The following is a 21,539-nucleotide window of genomic DNA, read 5'->3' on the forward strand; positions in this document are numbered from 1 at the left end:
TGTTTGCAGAGCTGTACTTTGAGTTTGTCAGTCTGCTTTATTCACAGCACCTGCTATGTGAAACGAGCCAGTACCAGCTCAAGGCCTAAGAGAGATGGAGCAGGTGCCTAAGGAAGTTCAGTGTTCCAGAGCACAGAGGAACATAGGAGATTGGCACAGCTTTGGAAAAGCCAGCAGAATTGTTAAGGGGCAGAGCCCATTATAGAGGATGTTGGAGCTGGGCTTATTAAAATTCCAATAAACAAGAACAAAAAAGAAAGAATGTTTTATTTCAAATGCTGGTGTACATTAATATTGCACCTAACTGAAACATCTAGAACAATACACATGAAAGGAGTTTTCCAATTTTCAGCCATACACAATGCATAACAAGATACAGAAAACACTGAACATGCAAATATATTTTTTCTGATGAGCAGCGTGTACAAATTAAACTAGAGTGAAGTACAATCCTTATAAAGCAAAACCCCTCTTTATTTAGACATGCAAGATCCCCTGCTCCCTTAATGTTCCAACACATCTGAATGTAGAAGCTAAACAACTCCAGTAGGGTCAGACTCCCTGCTGAGCCTGATGGCTGCAATATGAGGATTTAGTGTCTCCCATCCTTTCTGCTTTCATCATGGCTAGTGACTCTTCAGAACATGTTTAGGAGCCTGTGGTTGGAGCACTCATGACAACAGATAGGAACCAAAATGGCCATTGATAAATAATTAAAAGAAGCCAAAGACCCCACTCAGCTGTCTTTCTGCTTGAGGAAATTCCCTCATTTAACCAATTTGAAAGCCCCCCACAGTCCTCAGAGGTGTGCTTTAAAGGCAGGAATAATACAAATGGAAGCAGACCATAACTTTAAGGAATCAGATCTCAAAACCAACTAAGCAGATGTGCAGGAAAAGAAAGTTTCCCTTTCCAATCCTGCACCTTGGCAGGTAACAAGGAGGCTCAAGGGACACAGCACCACTACAAACTCATGATTCTTCTTACCCATCCCAGGAACCGGGACAGTTTGGTATAGACACCATACTTGCCTTTCCTTGCACATCCTTCGCCCCAGCTAACAATTCCAGTAACAAAATAAGTATCCTTGTATCTGGTCACATGGGGGCCACCACTGTCTCCTTCACAAGCATCTTTTTCCTCTGAGTCATAACCAGCACAGAACATGTTCTCAGTTACCACAAAGTTACTGGACTGCTCACAAGTGCTCCTATTAACATAGGGGAGTTCAAGCACCTTCAGTTTCTTTGGGAGCTGTCCACCATCATATTCCCGCCCAAAGCCACTAACCCTCCCAGATTTCTGCTTCATCAGAACTTCATTAGCAAAGTCAGCTTTGGGGAGACACGCTGGGATGATATACTCTGAAAACCTGATAGGTTCCTTCAGCTTTAGTAAGGCGATGTCATTGTCATAAGTCTCAGCATCAAACTTGGAGTGAACGATTATTTTGTTCACAGTGTGCATTGATTCAGACTGCTCCTTCTTCTCCCTGTCCACTTCACCTGCACAAGAGCATTTAAAGGTTCATCAAGGTGGAGAAAGTATACAGATTTCAGAACAACCTTGACAGAGGAAGAGAGTACTATATTCATTCTGGGTACTTTGCCCAGGACCTTAGACTACTCAGGGAAACTGTAAACAGGTATGGCAGCATTATTTAGCAGCAAGTGGACTGGCTTTGTCCTGAGATATGGTCTATGGAGATTTTTGTTCCAGTTTACACAAAGGCATAAGCTGATTCAGCTAAAGTAATGCAATTTTGTGTGGAAGCACTTCCCGGAGCTTGAGCCTGGCTTAGAGAAGAGAACAGGGTCTGGACTACAACACTGCTAAGATGAAGCTGTATGGATCCTGTGACCAGGCACAAAGGGAAGAAATGATAAATGTGAGTTTGATCTTATATGCTCGATTCAATGAGTCATAGCTTTCATGAAGGTTCCTGCAAGATCAACTCTGGATGCTCCTGAAGTGCCAGGAATGATGAGCTTCCTGCAGAAACACTGCTCTGCTGAACACATTGATAACCAAGATTTCTAGAATATTTGACTGCAATCACTTCCAGCTAGCTGGCAGAAAAGAAAGAGATGTACCTGTTGTTTCAAAGAAGGATGGTCAGAATAACAAGAAATTATGAAAAGCAGCAAAAAGGTAAGAAACCTTAATGAATCATGAGTACATCTCATGGGAGATTTAAGGCACAGAAGGTTCGGCAGAGCAGTTACTCTCACCTCAGAACAGTAAAAGAAATAGTCACTCACCAACAACAACTTTGATTTCTTTGGATTGGTTTATGCAATGAGCTGCAGTAAGTATGAAATTTTCATTCAGAACAGTTCCACCACAAAACTCTTCTCCTTCCTCGTTTAACAGAACAGCCTGGGAAGCAAAACAGGTAAGGCCAGAAGGAGGAAGTGCAATTTAATCTCAATGAGTTATAAAGCGCTGATTTATCTGCAGACTACAGAGATGCTTCTCACTGCAACATGTATGTGGCCCTCCACGTCTCTCCTAGTACTGCATTCCCATGCTCAGAAGCTGCAGATTGACCTCTACTGCTACAGAGTCCTGATTGTCTCTATGTGAAGTTAAAACATTTGGCTTCCACATTACCTCACTGCCAGTGCTGAGTAACGTCCCTCAGGCATTGACTGACTGAGCAGGCAGAGTGCAGATTCCAGACCACCACAGCCCTTGGACTTACCCCCCAAACAATGTCCAAATACAGGAAATAATTTTAGCTGGCCCAAACTCAAGGGTGAAACTGAGACACAAGGGTGTATTTGTGAACCAAAATGCTGGCTTTACCTGGCATGCACTTGGTGTGTTGCCTGAGTGGACAGTCTCAGACAGAACCAAAATGTCACCTGCAAAAATGTCCTGGGAGACCAGCATGACCCAAAGTCCTCTCTGGGGATAGAGTAGGCAGTTCTATCTAAAATGGCACACAGCCTTTTGTGTTGACCCTGTGAGGCCGCACTTTGCAGAACGGCACATCCAAGTGGCCAGGGTCACACAGTTCAGCTAGGTCTCGCTGCCGCTGGCACCTGACATGGGTCATGTTCAAAAGGCTCCCAGCTGGAAGGAGCCACTGCTCCCCTTCCCTTAGACACACACTCTGCCCACAGTCAGGGCCAAGCCCCTCCATTCACCTGCCATGGGCATTGGCCAGGAAGACACTCATCCCCACCAACGATCCTGGTATTGACATACGGAGTCTTGCTGCTTGTTCTGTTGTCAGGTGGAGGCGTTGGGCTTTCTGTGGTAATTGCAAAGTCCTCCTCTGTGCTCATTTCGTTTGCAGGAGGGTCTTCTTGATCCTCATTCCACTGCTATGGTGACTGAGTGAAAGAACAGACCTTTTTTTCCTTACCACCAAAACTTTTCCACAAGGGTATTTTACTGTAAAGAGAAGAACGCTAAAATTAAAGATGGAGAGAAACACAATACAAGAAGAAACTCCTTGGAAATACCATCTCACAATATATACTGCTGCTTCCTCATTTTCCAGACAATACAAAATACTTGGCATATGGTACCAAGGAAGAAAGACCCTATGGTTTGAAAAATGAGTCCTGTTTTCTTATCATGAAGGCTCTCAGCTTCCATCTCACAATCATGCTTTGAAAGTATTTTAAATTTAATACACCATCTTCAGTTTGTTTGTAACAAATTTAAAACATCATCTTCAATTATTTACATTGATATATTCATGTAGTTCCTCTTAACATACTTAATTTGGAGACTGAGGGAAATGCTTTATTTTAGGCATAATATGGCTAATGACAGCAATTTGTTATTGTCTATGAAATACATAAAACCTGATATGATATCTAAATGGTTGACTTACCCCTCCCCTGTGGTATTTTGAAATACAATAAAATTGTAGATATGCACATTGGATGATTATGATTAGCACCATCTCTTCAGTTGCAAGTTGGCAAGGTTAACTGCAATTTAAGTATAAATTTTTGCAAGCTGCTCTTTTGTATGGCCTGTAAGTGTTTAAGCAAAGACCCTACTGTGATCACTTTTCTCAGCATAGCCTCACCTTGAATCCCATGTACAGTTTTTGACATATAAATATCAGGAAGACATAAAGCTCTTAGAGAGCATCCAAATGAGGGCAACAAAGATGGTGGAGGGCCTTGAGGGGAAGATGTATGAGGAGTGGCTGAGGTCACTTGGTCTGTTCAGCCTGGAGAAGAGGAGACTGAAGGGAGACCTCATTGTGGTATACAACTTTCTCCTGAGGGGAAGTGGAGGGGCAGGAAGAGGAGGCAGGCACTGATATCTTCTCTGTGGTGACCAAGACATGGAATCACAGAATCCTTTAGGTTGAAAAACACCTCCAAGATCATCAAATTCAACCTCTGACAGATCACCACAGTGTTAATTGGACTATAGCTTTATGTGCCACATTCACTTGTTGCTTGAAAATCTCCAGGAATGGTGACCCCACCACTTCCCTGGGCAGTGCATTCCAGTGCTGGACAGCCCCTTCCATGGAGAAACTTGAGAGAATGGCAGGAAGTTGTGTCAGGAGAGGTTTAGGTTGGATAGTAGAAAAAGGCTCTTCATCCAGAGGGTGGTTGGGCATTTGAACAGCTTCCCCAGGGAAGTGGTCAAGGCCCCAAGCTTGACAGAGTTCAAGGAATGTGTGGACAACAATTTCAGGCATATGGAGTTATTCCTGGGGTACTCTAGAAATAGTCCAGGAGTGCATATGGACAATCATTGAAGATTCCTTTCAAAACAGGATATTCTGTGATTCTATGATTTTTTATTATCTGGTTAACAGCAGAATTTATTCTGACATGCCTCACTGAGAGGCACCTTGCAAAGGGCTCAAAATCACCTAGAGTTTGATCCACTCCACCGCAGCACCTCAAAAATGGAAGGCTTTGGAATTAGAAATCTCTTCGCCTCACTGTTGGGTCTATGTCATATAGAATACTGGTGGTTCAAAAGACATTCCTCAACCGCAAACCAAGACTGTAACTGTAAACCTTAACAGTGAAACAAGCCCCACCACCACTGCTATTGGTTTACCTCATGCCTTCGTACCTGTTGCAACACAGTGTTTGCCATCCTCTGCTAGAACATAGCCAGCTGCACAGGAGCACACCACATCCTTCCGCCCATCTCTTCGGACGCTGCAGAACTGCTCACAGTCCCCGTTGTTTATTCTGCAGAACTTGGGTATGACTATAAAAGAGACGGTGGCAGAAAAACGGGACATAAACACTGACTTCACAGAAGATCTGGAAGTTCTCCAAAACAAAACACGCTCTTTAAACAGGACCTGTACCCCCACCTGCCAAGCACCTGAAGCACCCTTTAGGAATAACTCATGTGAGTGCTGAACATCAGCTTCTGCCTTACAAAGCAGCCACATCCAGCACATCAAACCTACTTGCCAGGTCCCAGTGGGCCCAGTGGCATGGTGAGCTCAAAAAGCAGAGACAAATTGTCAGGGGAACAATGAACAAAACACTGACACAGAACATAATGGTGTAAATCCTCACTCAGTTCCTCCCTCCTGCCCTAAAAACCTCAGTTTCACACACCTGCTCTTACTTCTGGGCCAACGATACCCCCTCCCACGGCAAGGTCACAGGGGCAGCTCTATGCCACAGAAGTGAGCCCCAGGAAGGATTTCCATGCAAAACACGCTTCCTTACAAAGCTCCCTGGGAAGTTTGCCACCATGGTTCTCCAGAGAAGAAACTTACCAAATTCACAGTTCTTGCCTTGATAACCATCCAAGCACGTGCAAGTGTAGGAACCAATTCCATCTTTACAGTGGCCACCATAGTGACAAGGATTTGAACTGCACTGGTTCCCATCTACAAAAACAACCCAAAACCCAAATTACTGGAAGTATGCAAGCATTTTCAGTGGCCATGGAAGGTCTCTTAGTTTTCTTAAGCTATCTTTTATCCTTCCTTTCAAAATAGAGGTAATGCGAGTTGCCACATTCCAGCTGGAACAAACAGTACAAATACAATCATTCCAAACCTGCAATGACATATCCTCAGTTTTGCAATGTCTTTTTGGTGGCCACTGTATTATGATGGGCACACAAACCTTTTTTTACAGGAAGATTAAGTAATACATAGTGGTCAGAGTCTACGTAACTCACAGTGAATCCTGTAAAACCAGATAGGACATTTCTATATTGCAACTACTATCTGAAATCCATCAACTTTTATTTCCTCAAAGGTCATCTCAGGCGTTCTGCATGTCTTTTGCCTACAGAGCTGTTCATTTAAAGACACAGATACTGGCATATTAAACAGAAGCTAAAAAAACCCCCAAACTTTACAAAACCCTGCTAAAGTCACATGAGCAGGCCAAACTTCTGTTCTGTACTGCTTAGAGAAGTAAAATTTTCTCACTGTATCCATCGAGGTATCAGCTTGAGCTTGTAGTTATTACCTCTTACCTCATGCTGCCCACATCTGTGCTGGCATCTTGAGTTTTGTAGCCTTTCTTCCTTTCCTGGACACAACTGGCTGACCTGACTCCAGGGCCCCAGTCACACATACCTCATAAACTCAGTTTATGAGGACATTGAGGTCAGGGAGGTAACTCTGCATTTGGAGACGCATTTCATGTAGCAGCTCTTCCTCCCACCCATCTCATTCTTTTCCTGACATGGTCTTTCCCATTTACTGCTCTGCTTCAAAAAATGTGTTACCCCTCCACGTACGTTGTCTGGGATGCACTGTTTCATACAAGAAGTAGGATATCCAGAAAAGTGACACTTGCTCAAGAATGCATTGCTTTAGAGAAGACAAATTTCAAATTTCTAAATTTTACCACCTGCTCTGCCCCTGTTTGGAGCAGAGTCAGAATAGGTGGGACAATTTATTTCATTTAGTACAGCTGTGACGTTTTTGTGAAGAATGAGAAAATCACAGTGATATATGGGGTAGGGTTCTTGTTCTCCTCTGTAGAGTTAAATATTGTGGGCATCATTTTGTCCCTCAGTAGCTTACAAATGGATAGTAAGGGTTATTTAATTATCATGTTTCCTGAGAATATGAGAAACAGCCCATTAATTGTGCTGAGCATTTGAAAACACTACATATCTACATACTGACCCCATAATTTACACTGACACAATTGTCACTCCAAAATGGAATTCCCCATGTGCTTCAGCTCTGGATATCATTACAGGGCAGCTGGCAAAGGGAAGCAAAGTTGATGAGAGGGCAAGGCCACTGGTTGTTCACTCATGTCCCCTGCCCAGCAAAGCAAAAATATTGACAGCTACCTGCATGGTTTAGGGAAAGCAGCACAAAGCCAAGGGGAAGCAAACACTCTACCTGTCTGCCTCATCTGAAGGACAAGGAGCACAGCGGGAAGAAGCCACATTGTCCCACGATGCCCTGCCATGCCCATCCTCCGAGCTCGCTGCGCATCACCCGCTGCTCGCTCTGCGGGGCTCTGGGGCAGCTGCTGAATGAGAAACACCACAGTGCAAAGGTCAGCCACTCATGAGAAAACAAAACTTCTGAGAGCAAAGTCTGCACTCAGTGTCACAATGGCACAGTGTTGAGACACAAAAAATGTGAGTGTGCAGCAGCAATGCCCCACTGTAGGGGAGTGGTCAGCAGAGCACCTCCAAGAGGCTTTCCTCTAGAAATTTTGACAAAGCCTCTCTAAAACAGCTGGACTATGCAGGCAGCCAGGAGCTAGTGTAGGTGATGTGGCTCTTGCCCCCGTCCCAAGGAAGGCAGACAACCAGAACCAGAGCTTTGTGCCTCATGTACACTTGGCCGAAGCAGGAAGGCACCCCAGGAGTGAGGAGTAGATCAGGGCACTGAGTTTGCAGGTCTCAGTGAGCACATTACAAAGTTGTTACCCACCAGCTCCACCACAAGCAGACTTGGACAGAGCACTCTTCCACACATTCATCAATTGCCATCCCATTATGAATGCTGGGTGGGTGTTATTGTTTGAAATCAAATCAGTGGGAGATCCCAAGTCAGATAACAATTTATTAGGAAAATTAAAACAAATGCAATAATACAGAAACACTGACAGAGTCAGAATACAACCTGACACCCTGTTAGTCCAGGGGCTGGTAGCGGTCCAATTAACTGGTGGCTGCAGTCCTCTTGACGTGATAGATGTGGTTCTGTTGAAGCAGTGTTCCTGTAGAAGGGTTTGTTCTTCCTCTCAAGGTCCAGTGGGGGTTATGGAACTCTTGTCCTCTGGGAATTCAGTGAATAAGGCTGACTGTGACTGTTACAAACCTCAGATTATATGCAGTTAGGAATGCTTGGTTCCTCCCCCTGGGTGGAGCATCTCCCAATGGGATGATGTAATTTTATCATGCAGCGACACTCAATGACCCATTAACAAAAGACATCCCCTGGAGTTATCAAGGATGAGTCATGAAGGAGACAAGGAACACTGCCCCATGTGGTTTCAACAGCTCATGAAGATGCTGATGGAGTACATACTTTTGGGTACACCTCATATTGTACCCTAAAACAAAGAGTTATGGGTTTTATGTGCTGTTTCCTTTTGTTCAAACCCCTCCAAAGGGACAGCTCTTGACAGGCCATTGTGCTCTGGTAATCAGGCTATGGAAGACAATCCTGCCAGGTGAGTCACCTGTGCCAGGGAGCAGTACACAGGAAGTGTTAGTGCACCATGTTAGTGCAGGGCACAAAGGCATGATCCTAAAAGTGACACTCTGCTGGTGCTGCTCACCTGGAAACACAGAAAACAGGGGCTGCAGAGACCTACAGGACCACCCAGCCCAACTTACTGAGCCAGCAGGGGATCAAATTGACCTCTTCTTATTTAAGCACTGTTGGACACTGAGCCTGCTGCAGTGTTTTCCTCCCCCCATACTGTAGGATGCCATAACAAAGAGCAGCTTGTCCACATTTGCTCCTTAGGGCAGCCCCCATCACCCCCCTGCACACCTCACCTGACGTCTCCTTACATCTCCCACTCTGGAATCAGCATCACTGCCCTCCTGGGAATATCTACTGCAGGGCTTCTCTAGCCACAGGGCTTACTCATCATCTTTTCTTCCCTTTAGTCTCAGGACTGGCTTTTCCTTGAAGGCAGAAGAAGCCTGAGCACTAGAGGGTAGCTCAGAGCCTCTCTGTCCACCATCCTTGGTACATGCCAGCTTTTGGCTAAGCCAGATGTGTGTGCTTGCCAGGAGGAATTCTGGTATCCCAAAATCCACCAGTTTACTCAGCAGCTGTGTGCAGCGTTCCTTTCCAGGATTTTGCAATCTGATCAAATTTTGCTGTGTGAAACCACTCCCAAGCCATTTGTCAACATTAAAAAAAGAATGTGCTCTAATTCCTCCTTTGGCTGCATGCCCTGGAGTTGCTTATGACTTTTGATAGGAGGCCCAGAGGCAAGCAGATGTTTCTCTCATGTCCTCTCAGCAGGGCATAGAAAGATCAATGGATATAAAGGGATGCCTTCAGCTACTTCAACCCCTTTACAGCCCAGTCTGTGTTTTCCTTCATTCTTCAAGCTCTTCTTAAGTAGAAGAAAGCCTTTAACAAGATTATGTAAGCAGGATTTGGGCAGGACCCAGACCTGAGCCTTTCCATTGAAGGGGGATCTTTCACTCTGATTGAGCACAAGGCACAGCACCCGTAGGACAAAGGATTTGAACAGGAACCCAGTGGACAGAACTCAGGGAACAAACACGGAAATAAACATGGAAATAAACCCACTGAGGAGTTATACAGGTCAAGACCATCAAACTGGGATAACTGACCTGCCCACTTACTTTCCTGCCCACAATTAGTGCTGGCTTCAGCAATACTTGCTGTTTGCAGAGCTGTATTTTGAGTTTGTCAGTCTGCTTTGCTCACAGCACCTGCTATGTGAAACAAGCCAGTACCAGCTCAAGGCCTAAGAGAGATGGAGCAGGTGCCTAAGGAAGTTCAATGTTCCAGAGCACAGGGGAACATAAGAGAGTGGAGAAGCTTGGGAAAAGCCATCAGAATTGTAAGGGGGATAGAGGCTGATGGGGCTTTGTTAGAAAAAAAAACCAACAAAAGGAGAACAAAAAAGAAAGAATGTTTTATTTCAAATGCTGGTGTACATTAATATTGCACCTAACTGAAACATCTAGAACAATACACATGCAAGAAGTTTTCCAATCCTCAGTCTCCAAGCTCTCCATACACAATCCAAAACAAAACACAGAAAACACGGAATGTGCACATATATATTTTCTGATGAGCAGAGTGTACAAATTAACCTAGAGTGAAGTACAATCCATATAAAGCAAAACCCCTTTTTAATGAGCTGTGATGATCTGAACAGGCCATTTTTTGGAACATGTGGTTATTTAACATCACACATTGATTAATTTATTGTGTCTCACCTTTTGCAATGCAAGATCCCCTGCTCCGCTAATCTTCTGAACACATCTGAAGGTAGAAGCTAAACAACTCCAGTAGGGTCAAACTCCCTGCTGAACCTGATGGCTGCAATATGAGGATTAAATGACCCCTGTTCTTCCTGCTTTCATCATGGCTAGTGACTCTTCAGAACATGTTTAGGAGCCTGTGGTTGGAGCACTCATGACAACAGATAGGAACCAAAATGGCCATTGATAAATAATTAAAAGAAGCCAAAGACCCCACTCAGCTGTCTTTCTGCTTGGGGAAATTCCCTCATTTAACCAATTTGAAAGCCCCCCACAGTCCTCAGAGGTGTGCTTTAAAGGCAGGAATAATACAAATGGAAGCAGACCATAACTTTAAGGAATCAGATCTCAAAACCAACTAAGCAGATGCGCAGGAAAAGAAAGTTTCCCTTTCCAATCCTGCACCTTGGCAGGTAACAAGGAGGCTCAAGGGACACAGCACCATTACAAACTCATGATTCTTCTTACCCATCCCAGGAACCGGGACAGTTTGGTATAGACACCATACTTGCCTTTCCTTGCACATCCTTCGCCCCAGCTAACGATTCCAGTAACAAAATAAGTATCCTTGTATCTGGTCACATGGGGGCCACCACTGTCTCCTTGGCAAGCATCCTTTTGCTCTGTGTCATAACCAGCACAGAACATGTTCTCAGTTATGGCTAAGTTAGTGGATTGCTTGCAAGTGTTCCTATTTACATAGGGGACTTCGAGCACCTTCAGTGTTTTGGATGTTCGCCCGCCTTCAAATTCCCGCCCAAAGCCACTAACCCTCCCAGATTTTTGGGTCATCAGAACTTCATTAGCAAAGTCAGCTTTGGGGAGACACGCTGGGATGATGTACTCTGAAAACCTGATAGGTTCCTTCAGCTTTAGTAAGGCGATGTCATTGTCATAAGTCTCAAAAATAAATTTGGAATGAACAAATATTTTATCCACAGTGTGCATTGATTCAGACTGCTCCTCCTTCTCTCTGTCCACTTCACCTGCACAAGAGCATTAAAAGGGTCATCAATGTGGAGAAAGTATAAGGATTTCAGAACAACCTTGACAGAGGAAGAGAGTACTATATTCATTCTGGGTACTTTGCCCAGGACCTTAGACCACCCAAGGAAACTGTAAACAGGTATGGCAGCATTATTTAGCAGCAAGTGGACTGGCTTTGTCCTGAGATATGGTCTATGGAGATTTTTGTTCCAGTTTACACAAAGGCAATTTTGTGTGGAAGCACTTCCAGGAGCTTGAGCCTGGCTTAGAGAAGAGAACAGGGTCTGGACTACAACACTGCTAAGACGAAACTGTGTTGATCCTGTAACCTGGTTCAAAGGGAAGAAATGATAAATGTGAGTTTGTTCTTATGTGCTCTATTCAATGAGTCATAGCTTTCCTGAGGGTTCCTGCAAGATCAACTCTGGATGCTCCTGAAGTGCCAGGAATGATGAGCTTCCTGCAGAAACACTGCTCTGCTGAACACATTGATAACCAAGATTTCTAGAATATTTGACTGCAATCACTTCCAGCTAGCTGGCAGAGAAGAAAGAGATGTACCTGTTGTTTCAAAGAAGGATGGTCAGAATAACAAGAAATTATAAAAAGCAGCAAAAAGGTAAGAAACCTAATGAATCATGAGTACATCTCATGGGAGATTTAAGGCACAGAAGGTTCGGCAGAGCAGTTACTCTCACCTCAGAACAGTAAAAGAAATAGTCACTCACCTACAACAACTTTGATTTCTTTGGATTGGTTTATGCAATGAGCTGCAGTAAGTATGAAATTTTCATTCAGAACAGTTCCACCACAAAACTCTTCTCCTTCCTCGTTTAACAGAACAGCCTGGGAAGCAAAACAGGTAAGGCCAGAAGGAGGAAGTGCAATTTAATCTCGATGAGTTATTAAGCACTGATTTATCTGCAGACTACAGAGATGCTTCTCACTGCAACATGTATGTGGCCCTCCACGTCTCTCCTAGTACTGCATTCCCATGCTCAGAAGCTGCAGATTGACCTCTACTGCTACAGAGTCCTGATTGTCTCTATGTGAAGTTAAAACATTTGGCTTCCACATTACCTCACTGCCAGTGCTGAGTAATGTCCCTCAGGCATTGACTGACTGAGCAGGCAGAGTGCAGATTCCAGACCACCACAGCCCTTGGACTTACCCCCCAAACAATGTCCCCCCAAATACAGGAAATAATTTTGGCCCAAACTCAAGGGTGAAACTGAGACACAAGGGTGTATTTGTGAACCAAAATGCTGGCTTTACCTGGCATGCACTTGGTGTCTTGCCTGAGTGGACGGTCTCAGACAGAACCAAAACGTCACCCGCAAAAACAGCCTGGGAGACCAGCATGACCCAAAGTCCTCTCTGGGGATAGAGTAGGCAGTTCTATCTAAAATGGCACACAACCTTTTGTGTTGACCCTGTGAGGCCGCACTTTGCAGAACGGCACATCCAAGTGGCCAGGGTCACACAGTTCAGCTAGGTCTCGCTGCCGCTGGCACCTGACATGGGTCATGTTCAAAAGGCTCCCAGCTGGAAGGAGCCACTGCTCTCCTTCCCTTAGACACACACTCTGCCCACAGTCAGGGCCAAGCTCCCTCCATTCACCTGCCATGGGCATTGGCCAGGAAGACACTCATCCCCACCAACGATCCTGGTATCGACATACGGAGTCTTGCTGCTTGTTCTGTTGTCAGGTGGAGGCGTTGGGCTTTCTGTGGTAATTGCAAAGTCCTCCTCCGTGCTCGTTTCATTTGCAGGAGGGTCTTCTTGATCACTCGTTACATTGCTGTGCTCAGTGGGTGAAAGAACAGTCCTTTTTTTCCTTACCACAGAAATTTTTCCACAAGGGTATTGTACTGTAAAGAGAAGAATGCCAACAATGATGATGGAGAAAAACACCAGGCTATGAGAAAACTTCTTGGAAATTACAGGGAAACAGATTGAAGTAAAATGAATCACGAGAGCAATTTGTTATTTTTTCAATGATATAAGAACAACATCAAGAGCACATGTTTGACAACCTCTGACAAGTCTTTTTATAAGAGTGCTGGAATGTACATGTTTAAGTTGCACTACTTATAATTACCGAACATTTTCAGTCTCTATAAAAGGAAAAGTTATGGAAAGAAAAGTTTTGCAGGCTGCTAATTTATGTGATGTGTAAGCATTTAAGAAAATGAGTTATTAATGCATATACATTTCCCTTGGCAACCTTGGAGTATACTGTAGTAATTTGCTGAGAGGTACCTTGCAAAGGGTTCAAAATCACCTAGAGTTTGATCCACTCCACCGCAGCACCTCAAAAATGGAAGGCTTTGCAGTTAGAAATCTCTTCGCCTCACTGTTGGGTCTATGTCATATAGAATACTGGTGGTTCAAAAGACATTCCTCAACCGCAAACCAAGACTGTAACTGTAAACCTTAACAGTGAAACAAGCCCCACCACCACTGCTATTGGTTTACCTCATGGCTTCGTACCTGTTGCAACACAGTGTTTGCCATCCTCTGCTAGAACATAGCCAGCTGCACAGGAGCACACCACATCCTTCCGCCCATCTCTTCGGACGCTGCAGAACTGCTCACAGTCCCCGTTGTTTATTCTGCAGAACTTGGGTATGACTATAAAAGAGACGGTGGCAGAAAAACGGGGCATAAACACTGACTTCACAGAAGATCTGGAAGTTCTCCAAAACAAAACACGCTCTTTAAACAGGACCTGTACCCCCACCTGCCAAGCACCTGAAGCACCCTTTAGGAATAACTCATGTGAGTGCTGAACATCAGCTTCTGCCTTACAAAGCAGCCACATCCAGCACATCAAACATACTTGCCAGGTCCCAGTGGGCCCAGTGGCATGGTGAGCTCAAAAAGCAGAGACAAATTGTCAGGGGAACAATGAACAAAACACTGACACAGAACATAATGGTGTAAATCCTCACTCAGTTCCTCCCTCCTGCCCTAAAATCTCCAACTCCTCATCACTCCCCTTGGTCCTGTGACTGAACCTCAGTTTCACACTCCTGCTCTTACTTCTGGGCCAATGATACCCCCTCCCATGGCAAGGTCACAGGGGCCACTCTATGCCATAGAAGTGAGCCCCAGGAAGGATTTCCATGCAAAACACGCTTCCTTACAAAGCTCCCTGGGAAATTTGCCACCATGGTTCTCCAGAGAAGAAACTTACCAAATTCACAGTTCTTGCCTTGATAACCATCCAAGCATGTGCAAGTGTAGGAACCAATTCCATCTTTACAGTGGCCACCATAGTGACAAGGATTTGAACTGCACTGGTTCCCATCTACAAAAACAACCCAAAACCCAAATTACTGGAAGTGTGCAAGCATTTTCAGTGGCCATGGAAGGTCTCTTAGTTTTCTTAAGCCATCTTTCATCCTTCCTTTCAAAAAATAGGTCCTGTGAGTCGCCACATTAGATGGAAGAAACAGTATAAATACAATCATTCCAAACCTGCAATGATTCATCTACATATCCTCAGTTTTGCAATATTTTTTGGTGGCCACTGTAATATGATGTGTACATAACCCTTTTTTTTGTGGGAAGATAAAGATATTAGCTCGGCTGGTTAAAGCATGATGATAATAGGCAGGGTTGCAGATTTGATCCCTGTATGGGCCATTCATTTATGAATGATCAGTTACTCAATAATCTTTTTGGGTCCTTCCAACTCAGAACATTCTTTGATACTATGATTGGTCAGAATACAGTGAAGCTTGTAAGAGCTGACAGGACATTTCCACATTGCAATTACTGCCTAAAGATATTGAACTTCTGGCCCCTTGCATTTCCCTATAGTTTTCGCTCTGTTTCATACAAAATGCAAGATATCCAGAAAAGTGACACTTGATAATTTTTTTCTTTTAGATAACATGCTCTTATCCCCCTATTTTTACCATTTGTTCTGCCCTTCTTTGGAGCAGCTGAAACAGCAATGTCCATAGCAAAAACAACTTGCAGGAAGGTACTCATCATAAGGATCAAGCATGCTCCCTGTGTGGCATTTCTGGACTGTAACCTCATCTGCTGCACCTCTGCCTGTCATGGGGAACAGCTGCTGGGCTTTGTCTACTGCACCCACACATCAAGATCCATTTTCTACCTGTATGTGGCCAAAACCAAGAGCTCTCCAAATGCTCCAGCCATGGAGGCTCTGGAAACTGATGGTCATGCTTAACAGAGGGAAGACAAGACCAACATTTACAAAAAAAAAAAAAAAAAAAAAAAAGATCACAAATTGCAGAATCCCCTACTAAAATAGGAAGCAAGAACAAATTGTTCTAGTAATTTGGCTGAACAAAGCTGTCGTTTTCAATACTTCTGCACACTCATAAAGCATTTGTGGGCTGTGGTTTAAAATGTATGAAAACTAACACTTCTGCTAAGAACATTGGCACTGATATTCTGCTGGTTGTATTCTCATGAGAAAATGATTTAAAATATTTCAATCCTCTTTACTGTAACACTGACACAGGCTTTGCTTGAAATTTTAGTCTGTAGGTTGCAGAGTTCATCCTGTGCTTAGAGGATTGTGAAAATCTGGATATTCTTCATGGCAACTGTCTTCATTTTTCTGCAGATTCCAAAAGACAAAGCTGAGCTGTCTTTGGTCAACATTTTTGATTCATTCCTCCTGGTATGCAAACTGGAAATATACTTTCTGGAGAACATGTTATCAAACACTAATACATTAAAAATCTGTCCCTGCACAGTGCTTACAAACACTAGAACCCTAGTATATAAAACTCACATATTTAGATAAAAAACCAGAAAGCTGTTAGGTAGTATCTACTGGCATATTGGATCAATTGGCATATTTTCCTTGAATGCCAAAGAGCTCTGTATAAAACACAACCAAAAAAATGCTCTTTAAGACAGGAATCAACAACAGAAACTGGCAAATGACTATGAAATGTAATTTAACTTTGTGTTGGTTATGGCATTTAAGAGACATTCTCATCTGTGACTCTTTGCATCTTTAATTCTCCTGTCTGGGGCTGCCCCTCTGAAGGAAAACTATCTGGCAGTCCCACACACAGTTTCTGCTCCTCACTGTCCTTTGTGCACAAAGGACCACTGTTATTTTTTTTGAGAGGACAAAGGTCAGTCCAGCAACTGGAGACAGCTGAACCTTGCCTTCAAATAAAGCAATTGGGTTCAAGCAACAGCAGGCAGTAAATCAGATTCCTTTTTCAGAGGAAGCACAATGTGAGGGTGTACCAGAGTGAAAAGAGAGGAAGCAAGAGAGCAGGAAGGGATTACTTAAGAGGTGCATCCTTTCAAACCTTGCAGTCAGGAAGCTTAATCTTCTAAATAAACAAAATAGAGTGTTTCTTACCTACATAGATGTTCCAGAATTCCTCCTACAGGTAAGTGTGGGAAATGGAGAAGAAAAAGAAATAGAGTTAGGTAAGAATTACCAAATTCCTCAGAAAAATATTAGATTTTTGATACATAGGATACTTGCATCTAACAATTGTTAAAGGAAATATTTACATTATAGATACATACAGTGCCTAGAAGCCCACTATTACCATTTAATAACTTAAAACCATATGATCCATATGGTGCCCAGCTCTACAGAAACAAGTCTCAGGCATTTTTCAGAAATATCTGAACCTCCTTAGAGTTTTTTCAGTGTGACCCATTCAGCATAAGCCACTTGATTTCTTGCATAATTATCTTTCCACCAGTTTTGACTGAATTAACTTATATTCCTATAATGTCAAATTCTCAGTTTTGATCCCCACCCCATACACCCATCAATCAGGACCTCACAAATCCTGACATTTAAAAATATTTTGTCTGATTTGTGTTCTCCTTTCCATTTGCACTGAGGACTCTAGGATGCTGCCCTGGGCAAGACAGTCCTTTCAGTGACATCTGGTCACCAGGCAGAACAGGCTGTGCCAGTTCTGCTATAGGTAAGTCAACATTTATGATCTGAAGTACACTGGTGATGCACCCAGGACTCCCCACCCAGGACACCTCAGGGCCACTCCAAGAACATTCTGGCAATCAAATAGTGCTAAAGGGAAGTGAATCTGGCCTTAGCTCCAGTTTCAGGGTAGTTCTAAACAGCCATATAGCTACAGCCTACGTTTGCAATACCACTGTTTCTACTTACAGTCCACACAGCTGCCCCATCTCTTTAACTTTCCCTTCAGCTTGGGAACAAATCCCATTTCTGTCTAAAGTTAAGCAAGCCATTGGGGTAGGGCAGGTGACACAAGAGTCACACAAACTTCATTCCAGTCAACATAAAAGCATTTATGAACTGTTAACAGCATACATTCTCTCAATTCAGATAAAGAGAGCTACAAAATTACAAGCAAAGATGCTTGAGATAGGTTCAGTTAAATTCCCTCATGAGGTTCCATGTCAGCATTTGCTTTCTCAGCCTTCCCACAGTCATGGCACTTAGGGACTGCCTTGACCACAGTCATGGCACTCAGGGATGTAACCCAGATAGGGTGAATGTATTTTCAACACTGATAGCAGCAAAGCCATTGAACGTCAAATAACTTTTAATGGCAATTAAACAGATCAAAACAGGTAAAAGAATGGAGAATTTAACCTGGGCTGGCCATGCAAGAGCTACATTAAGACTGTTATGGGATGATTATTGCCTTAGCAATTCCACCCACAGTCAATTAAGTGATTTGGAACAAAGTCAATCACTATTTGTGTTAAGTGATTGGGAACAAAGTCAATCACTATTTGTGTTAAGCGATTGGGAACAACTTGTGAGTTTGGATGCCCAGCTCAAAGGACATGAATAATAATTTTTGAACATAAAATATATAGACCTATGTTTCATATTAGTTCATCCTTACAGTTTTCTCCTGGTCTTCAAAAGCTTCTCGTGCTTCTTCTTTTGAGCAGCGCTCCTCAATGCATTCTCTTTCAATATTCCCTTGCTTCAATTCCTCTAAGAAAGAGTTAGCACGCTTTTGTCTTTCCAAGAACTTGTTGGCATTTTCTTTCTTGATGAATACTAGATAGCAGAGAAAAATTTGACAGGTGGGTAACATTTGGTGGTGGAAAAGAGTCACGACAAATGAGTGAAGTAGAAACAAAGCCAAAACAGACCACACTACCTGTACACAACATTACCTTGTGAGGTTAGTCCTCACAGAGGCTGATACATCCCAAGATCTCTCAGGGCAGTCTCTCTGAGAATCAGTAGCCTCAGAACAAAATGTAGGACCCCAAAATTCTCTCCTACTCTTTTTAATCTTGAAAAGGTTGCCAATGAAGGCTTCTATTTCTGCTGTTCCTTCTCAAGACGCAGTCTTGAATGGAATGACCTTCCCTGAATGCTGGGGAGATTACAGAATCACAGAATCACTAGGTTGGAAGAGATCTTCAAGAACACTGAGTCCAACCTATGCCCTAAACACCGCAACTAACATGGCACTGAGTGCCACATCCAGTCTTCTTTTAAACACATCCAGGGATCATGATTCCACCACCTTCCTGGGCAGACAATTCCAGTACTTTATCATTCTTTCCATAAAAAGGTTTTTCCTAATAGCCAACCTGTATTTCCCTTGGTGCAGCTTAAGGCTGTGTCCTCTCATTCTGTCAGCTGCTGCCTGGAGAAAGAGACCAACCCCACCTGACTACAGCCACCTTTCAGGGAGTTGTAGAGAGTGATAAGGTCACCCCTGAGTCTCCTTTTCTCCCGGCTAAACACCCCCAGCTCCCTCAGGTGTTCCTCACAGGGCTTGTGTTCCAAGCCCCTCACCAACCTTGCTGCTCTCCTCTGGATGCACTCAAGTGTCTCAATGTCCTTCCCAAACTGAGGGGCCAGAACTGGACACAGCACTCAAAGTGTGGCCTCACCAGTGCTGAGTACAGGGGAAGAATGACCTCCCAGGATTAAGTAAATTGCTAATTACCCTGCAAAGAGTACATGTTCTAGAAAAGTGTGAAGAGTTTGGAAGTCGGCATTAAATCAAGTTCTAGCACCTGGAATTTACACTGAGGAAATACTTTCCAATATTTCCTATCTTTCCAGTATTTTTTAGGCTGGATGTGGAAGAGTGTGCTATAGATGTGACTTCAAGGACAATGACTTATGCTCACTGGGAGGCTTGCACATTCCTTTTGGAGCATTCTTCATGCAGCTTAATTCCATGACAAATAAATTTGCTAAAAGTAATTATATACCCTAATAACCTCCAAGTGAGCACAGAGGAGACTTATTCTGCTTTCACTGAAATTGGTGAACTCCTCCTCAGGGAGGCAAGTTCTGTTTGTGTTATTTATATTAAACAATCCCTTGCATAATTTGAAGCTCCACTTACTTTGAAAAGGCTCCTCTCAAGGAAGGCTTACAGAAAGTACTTTTAACTTGCAGCTCAGCAACTGTTAGTTCATTCACCCACTATCTTACTTGTCCTCAAATCCCTTTCTTCAGCGACAGGAAATTGACAGGACACAGCCGGTGGGGTTATCACCCCTGTATTCCTTTGCTTTCACGCCACCCGGATAAGCGGATGTTTTTGCAAAATTGAACTAGCCTCTTTCTGAGGCTGCTCGTTCTTCTTCCCAAGCTCTCCATCGTACTTCCTTCTTTAGAGACATCAAGAAGCAACAGGCATTGGTCAACCGAAGCAGGATATTCCAGAAACATGCCAAAGACCTTGTTTCAAACCCCAAGCAGTCTGACTCACTGAAGGAAGAGTTAACAGCTTTTGAAAAGTTATTTGCTGATGCTGCCTTGGATTTAGGCGGTGACTCTGGCGGCACAAGAGGGCAGGGGGACGGACCTGCTCCCCGCTGTGCCCCAGCTCCTCCACGGCCAAGCGCACCCAACCACGACTTGGCCACGTTTCCCCTCACACAGGAGAGCACCTCAGGCTGCGAGGGCACCTTCCTACACCGTCCCCGCGATGCCCGCAGCAGCTCCCTGTTCCCGAAGCTCAGCTCCCCTCTGTACGGCGGTGTGAGAGGTCGGCACAGGTGCTGATAAGCCCTCAGCCGTGTGGAAATCGAACCTGCCGAGCCGTGGCGGCTCCCTTCCCCGCCGCCTCGGCTCCTGGCACTGTCCCGGTGCGCGCCCCCGACCCGCAGCACCGAGTGCCACCGCCCGCGGCGTTCGCCCGGCAGGCCCCCGCCTGCCCCCAGGACTGTTGGGAAGGGAGATTCCCCCCTCCCGAAACCATGGAAAAGGAGCCGCCTTACCGGCTCCCTGAGCGCGGAGCCCGGCGGGCAGCGCGGCGCAGAGCAGCAGCAGCAGCAGGCGCCCGGCCATGGCCGCTCCGGGGCCGCGCCGGCACGGACGGGACAGACGGCAGGGACGGGACGGGACGGACGGGAGCCGAAGTCTTCACCCCCTCGGCTGGGGTGAGACTGAAGGCGCGTAGCTTCACCCTGCCCAGAAATAGCGGAAGCGCCGGGACCGGGTGACAGCCGCGGCGGGATTTCTCAGTCTGGGGGATGAGGCTGCTCTTCTTTTTGTTCTTCATTTTTTCAAAGCCCAAGGCAGCGTAGGGTTTGTTTTGGTTTTGAATTGCACCTTTTGGAGGAAGGGAAGTGAATCGCCCCTCAATTAGCTGGCGTGGCCCCGGCGCTGGGCACAGCCGGGCTCGCAGCCCGCAGCAGGCGCCGTCCTTGGCTGCTCCCGGCCGTGTGTCCCATCCCCATCCAGGGCTGTAACCTGCTGGCTCCGCGCTCCGGACCAGGGACCTCGGCCGGGCGCTGGTCTGAAACCGGCTTCAGTCTATCTCCCCTTTCTTGGGATTCACAGTGCGCTGCGGCGGCCACGTCCTCGGTGCTTCCAGAGCTAGCCATCAGGTCTCCTTCATCTTCTTGGCTTTCCTAAGCAGCCTGTTATATTAAAAAAATCATCTAAAACCCAGATTTGTTTTGAAAAAGTAATTTTGTGCGGTAGTTATTAGTACTGATTTCTTTTGGCGCTTTACCCTTTTTTTCTGCAAGGTGGTTTGATCACAAATATCAGTATTTTCACTGGAATGTTATAGAGGAGAAATCATCTTCTGGATCATGGTAAACAGAAACTATTGTACCTTGAGGGGTCGGGATGGTTTTACAGTGCTGAGCACCTCATCTAAATGAAAATGAGG

General features: G+C 44.7%; 1 protein-coding gene and 1 pseudogene across 2 annotated transcripts; both read right to left on the bottom strand.

Moving 5' to 3' along the window:
- Nucleotides 1-250: 250 nt before the first annotated feature.
- LOC127059638 (coagulation factor X-like) lies at nucleotides 251-8,224 on the bottom strand (annotated as a pseudogene).
- On the bottom strand, nucleotides 251-21,103 carry F10 (coagulation factor X). Of its 2 annotated transcripts, XM_050974742.1 has the most exons (9): nucleotides 20,638-21,103; nucleotides 18,282-18,442; nucleotides 16,784-16,808; nucleotides 14,615-14,728; nucleotides 13,909-14,049; nucleotides 13,036-13,286; nucleotides 12,144-12,261; nucleotides 10,834-11,414; nucleotides 251-924 (listed from the first exon to the last, which is right to left on the bottom strand). In XM_050974742.1, the coding sequence occupies exons 1-8, from the start codon at nucleotides 20,705-20,707 to the stop codon at nucleotides 10,873-10,875; spliced, it is 1,422 nt and encodes a 473-aa protein (XP_050830699.1). In that variant the 5' UTR covers nucleotides 20,708-21,103; the 3' UTR covers nucleotides 251-924; nucleotides 10,834-10,872. The 2 variants fall into 2 exon arrangements, with proteins under 2 accessions (XP_050830699.1, XP_050830694.1); XM_050974737.1 differs by lacking the exon at nucleotides 251-924 and having other exon boundaries at nucleotides 10,057-11,414.
- Between the last annotated feature and the right edge of the window lie 436 nt (nucleotides 21,104-21,539).

Source organism: Serinus canaria, chromosome 1 (assembly GCF_022539315.1).
Source record: "Serinus canaria isolate serCan28SL12 chromosome 1, serCan2020, whole genome shotgun sequence".
Taxonomy (NCBI): Eukaryota; Metazoa; Chordata; class Aves; order Passeriformes; family Fringillidae; genus Serinus; species Serinus canaria.

What these genes read in the sequence shown, in the direction of transcription:
- F10 (XM_050974742.1), bottom strand. Translation starts at nt 20,707, where the DNA reads ATGGCCGGGCGCCTGCTGCTGCTGCTGCTCTGCGCCGCGCTGCCCGCC. An exon ending in GCTCCGCGCTCAGGGAGCCG is followed by an intron (nt 18,443 to 20,637) that starts GTAAGGCGGCTC and finishes TCTGCTATCTAG; the next exon opens with TATTCATCAAGAAAGAAAAT. An exon ending in AGGCAAGAACTGTGAATTTG is followed by an intron (nt 14,050 to 14,614) that starts GTAAGTTTCTTC and finishes TCTCTTTTATAG; the next exon opens with TCATACCCAAGTTCTGCAGA.